At 46.5% G+C, this 3,716-nt stretch overlaps 1 protein-coding gene across 1 annotated transcript; it reads right to left on the bottom strand.

Moving 5' to 3' along the window:
- Positions 1–201: 201 nt before the first annotated feature.
- Positions 202–3,440, bottom strand: LOC147891360 (uncharacterized). Its single transcript, XM_087389823.1, has 2 exons — positions 2,054–3,440; positions 202–1,139 (listed from the first exon to the last, which is right to left on the bottom strand). Exons 1-2 carry the CDS (start codon positions 2,366–2,368, stop codon positions 894–896), a joined length of 561 nt encoding a protein of 186 aa, XP_087245949.1. The 5' UTR covers positions 2,369–3,440; the 3' UTR covers positions 202–893.
- Between the last annotated feature and the right edge of the window lie 276 nt (positions 3,441–3,716).

Below are 3,716 nucleotides of genomic sequence, written 5' to 3'. Positions count from 1 at the left end.
TTTTCACCTAAGAGCAAAGCACTAGGCACTATCCCTGTTCATTTTATCGAAGCATCTCTGGATTGTATATAATCTTTCACTAGACTGACTACACGAATACATCTGTTAGCATTGTTTGTGGACTTCTGGCGGAAACGTTTATAGCACATTGTATTTTTGTGCCAAGTTATTGGTTCCACAATTTGTAGCAGATTGCAGCTTGCAACGGCCTAACATCCTAGATTGGCATTACATCCTGAGCCTGGCAGGCTCCACAAGCTTAAACGAAGACATGCAGCCATTTGAGTGTGCAATCCAGTCAACGTTTGTTTGCAAAAAATACCGTGCTTATCCAAAGATTACTGAACATCAACTGTTTCTGGTAACCCAATATGGCTACGGAGGGCGACAGAGAGGGGAAGAGGCATGGTTTTTGGTTTTGAGAGCACACTTTCTGTGTAGGCACAAACACCCATCAGACATCTCATCGAGCCACAGAAGTCTTCTCCTCTCTTTTTCTAAGACCTCCAGACAACCAGTAGGGAAGTCCTAAAAATGTTAGTAGAAATTTGAAAAAAGTCCTGGCAACCCTGCCCTCTTTCCTTAAGCCTTCAAATTTTTTTACGGATATGATTGAAGCAACTAAGCATTCTTTCTGGTAGGCTTTACTGTCCCGGTGTTAGTATCGTAACTGTTAGGAACATCAAGAGTAGCACCACAGTTCAGGCAATCGGAGCCTTGGAGGTAAAATTGTGACGCTTCTTTTTGGCTGCTTAGAAAACTCCTCTGCACAAAGTCACTCAGTACTTTCATCTCCTCCAGGTTCCGAAGAAATTAGCCCATGTGTAAAATGTTCCTCCCCCTACTTTGCAGCTAGTTTGAGTTCATTAAATGACTATTTTAACGCCAATGCATCATGCTGCACTACTTCCTCCAGGAGCTGTCACACTGGAAGATACACTCAATTCCGTGTATGTAGGTATCAATACCTCCACGCTGTTCTCTGACGTGGCATTAGTGAACCCTGTATCAAAATCACAAGATCCTGCATGAGTAGGCCAGGATATGCTTTCCCGTGGGCATAAAATTGGAAGTGGCTTGGCAATGAAAGTAGGAATGTCTTGCCCTGGCATGAGTACTGAGATGCCTGTGACATACTCCTGTAATCAAGGAAATCGAGCGAGTTAATTCTTTAACAAACAAACGAGACCTAAGATACGCACTGATTTTTACAAAAGACAACATGCACATGGTCTATAAAATAGATTACAAACTGGGTTCTCAGAAGAAGAGTTGCAAAAGAGAAAAGTGAAGGCCTGCACTATATGAAGAGATCCAGTCTCCTCTACAGAGCACAACTTACAACCTTCTCTCTCTCTCTCTCTCTCTCTCTCTCTCTCTCTCTCTCTCCCATGATCCATCAAAGAAACAGTTGGACCTTAACGGAAACAACACATTCCTGGCAGCTCAAGTTTGGAAGTATACATTATATCGCTTGCTAATGAGAGCAACAGAGTGGGCTGTATATCATCCAGGCGTTGAATAGGATTGTAGCAGATCAGACTCTTACTATGACCATGCTTGAGATTCTCCTTAAAGGACCGTCCGTTACAAGGACAAAACGAGATCTGTTCAGTGAGAAAGACTAGATCCAAAATTTTAAATCATTCACTCTTCCTACTCAGATTGAGCCGAACATGAGATCCAATTGCCGAGTTAAAGTAGTTCTTGAGCCATGACCTGCGTCAACTTACCAAGAAAAAATTTGCATCAATAAGCAATGTCCCTCATGTAACCATTGGCCATTGTGCCTGTCAGGCTCTTTCCCTCGATCTCACGAGTGTACCTAACTAAATTCAGCCGAGGCTTACGAATTATCACATAGCCTGGAATGATGATAAAACATAACTGTTCTATAAACCAAGAGCCCAGCATGAGAGCAACCAACGATTTCCATCTCTAAACGACAATTATAGTACAACAAGAATAGAGCGAGGAAGAAGGGCGAAGTTGAAGCGTATGCGAATCTCAAGAGAGTTTTTCTAGAGAAAAGGCTCTTGAGCAAGAGACTTACGATGATAGCATTATCCCTCTTGAGAGGACCTTCGGCAGCCGCAGCGTCTCTGACAACGGATTGCCCAACGCGAAGGGGAGAAACAGGGGCAAAGGAGGACCTTGGTCGAAGAAACCTTTCAAAGAATGCCATGGCTAAGAACATGGAGATTAGGACTGCTGTTGCCACGAAGCCAAAAGAAACCGCATTCACAGAGGCATTATCCCGCTTTCCATAAGTCTCTTTGTCAGTAAGAGGTGGTGGCGGCATCTGGGAAGTGCTCCATGCACCTCCGATCACTGCTGCTTTTGGGCTAAGGACGGAAGAATCGTCCATCCCTCTCGCCACAATACCCAATTCCCTACCCAGCCATTCGAGATCGGTGGAAGCCGGGCATCATCCACAGTCTTGCGTCTGCAGGAGGCTCAACGGCGACTGAATCCAATGCATATACCAACCGGATAGCTACAGTATGGGATCCCTTCAAACTTGACAGCCAGATTTTGATAACTTAACAGCTCGCGTCACCTCACTACACTGTTCGTCAAATGCTTCTTCGGTGTCTTTCAGCCTCTGCCGTGGCAAGAATCTCACCAATCGAAATCCAAGAAGGTAAATTTCTGGTAGTTTGTCACGCTTCTCAGGATTGCTCTGCTCAGACTGTCGCTGATATGTCGAGCAGGACTGTAAGCATAAAGGTGAGACAACCCTCTTCCGCTGCTTTCAAGAGAACCTGTATGACAGACGCATGAGGCTCTGGTTTCTACAGGACCCAACCTTGCATTTGCATGGAATCGCTGCATCGAAGTAGCTGCTGATGAGGAAATTTGTAGAGATGCTTGCTTGCTGATGTAGAACAAGAAGAAGCTTGATTGTGCAAGCTACAAGATCAAGTTACTGCACAGCCAGTCGCGAGAATTTTTCTCGAAACGAATCTAGGCGCGTCGGTGATTCTGCAGCGACATTGCCAAAACATGTTGCTGGAAACCCGGGGGAGCGGCGCATTAAAATTTCCTACAATTTTATACGAGAGCCGAACGCCAGCAACGCAGTCACTCCGTGATCATGCGCGCAAAGCCAGGCCTCGCAAACTCCACGGCCCACTCACATTTGTCGCGAACGTAAAAGCATGGCACTGTGGAGCGGCGGGGCCATTGATGATGAAGCTGGGGGAGACAATGTCGTGCAAAATCTGGTAGAAGGCTGGGATGTCACGGGCAAGGAGAGAAGAGAGTGAGGGCAAAGCTGCAGGAAATGGACAAGGGAGACGAGGAATAGGCTGGCGATGGCAGGAAGAGGTGCTGGAGGGGAGATGGATGGAGCTGAAGCTTGGCGATGGAGATGGCGAAGAATGTGGAGCTTGGGATCACGAAAGGCATAGAGAAAGCTGAGGGGGAAGCATCTGAGAGAGCGAGCTATGGCGATGGCGATGGAGCAGCAGAGCATGTGAGGAGGACGCAGAAACCAATGCAAAGCACCTCGCGAGCTACAAGTTCCGATCAAAGGTGTTGTTGTGTGGAGTTCCGACGACGTGAGCGAGTCCCGAAGCGCCAGATGCCGGCAATTTTTTAATAAGTTGCTCCCCCGCTTGCCTCCAATTTAGTTTTTTTGAGGCCTATCGCTTTGCCGGAAATTTTTCCATCAACGAAAGCTTGCCTGCCGGAACTTGACCACCGTTTCGTAC

The sequence above is a fragment of the Dipteris shenzhenensis genome, chromosome 18, assembly GCF_047967505.1.
Source record: "Dipteris shenzhenensis isolate YYH24624 ecotype China chromosome 18, Dip_SZ_1.0, whole genome shotgun sequence".
Taxonomy (NCBI): Eukaryota; Viridiplantae; Streptophyta; class Polypodiopsida; order Gleicheniales; family Dipteridaceae; genus Dipteris; species Dipteris shenzhenensis.
Note: the sequence above shows the minus strand (reverse complement) of the source record. Positions and strands in the feature narration are given on the sequence as shown.

What these genes read in the sequence shown, in the direction of transcription:
- LOC147891360 (XM_087389823.1), bottom strand. Translation starts at nt 2,368, where the DNA reads ATGGACGATTCTTCCGTCCTTAGCCCAAAAGCAGCAGTGATCGGAGGT. An exon ending in AGAGGGATAATGCTATCATC is followed by an intron (nt 1,140 to 2,053) that starts GTAAGTCTCTTG and finishes CCTTGATTACAG; the next exon opens with GAGTATGTCACAGGCATCTC.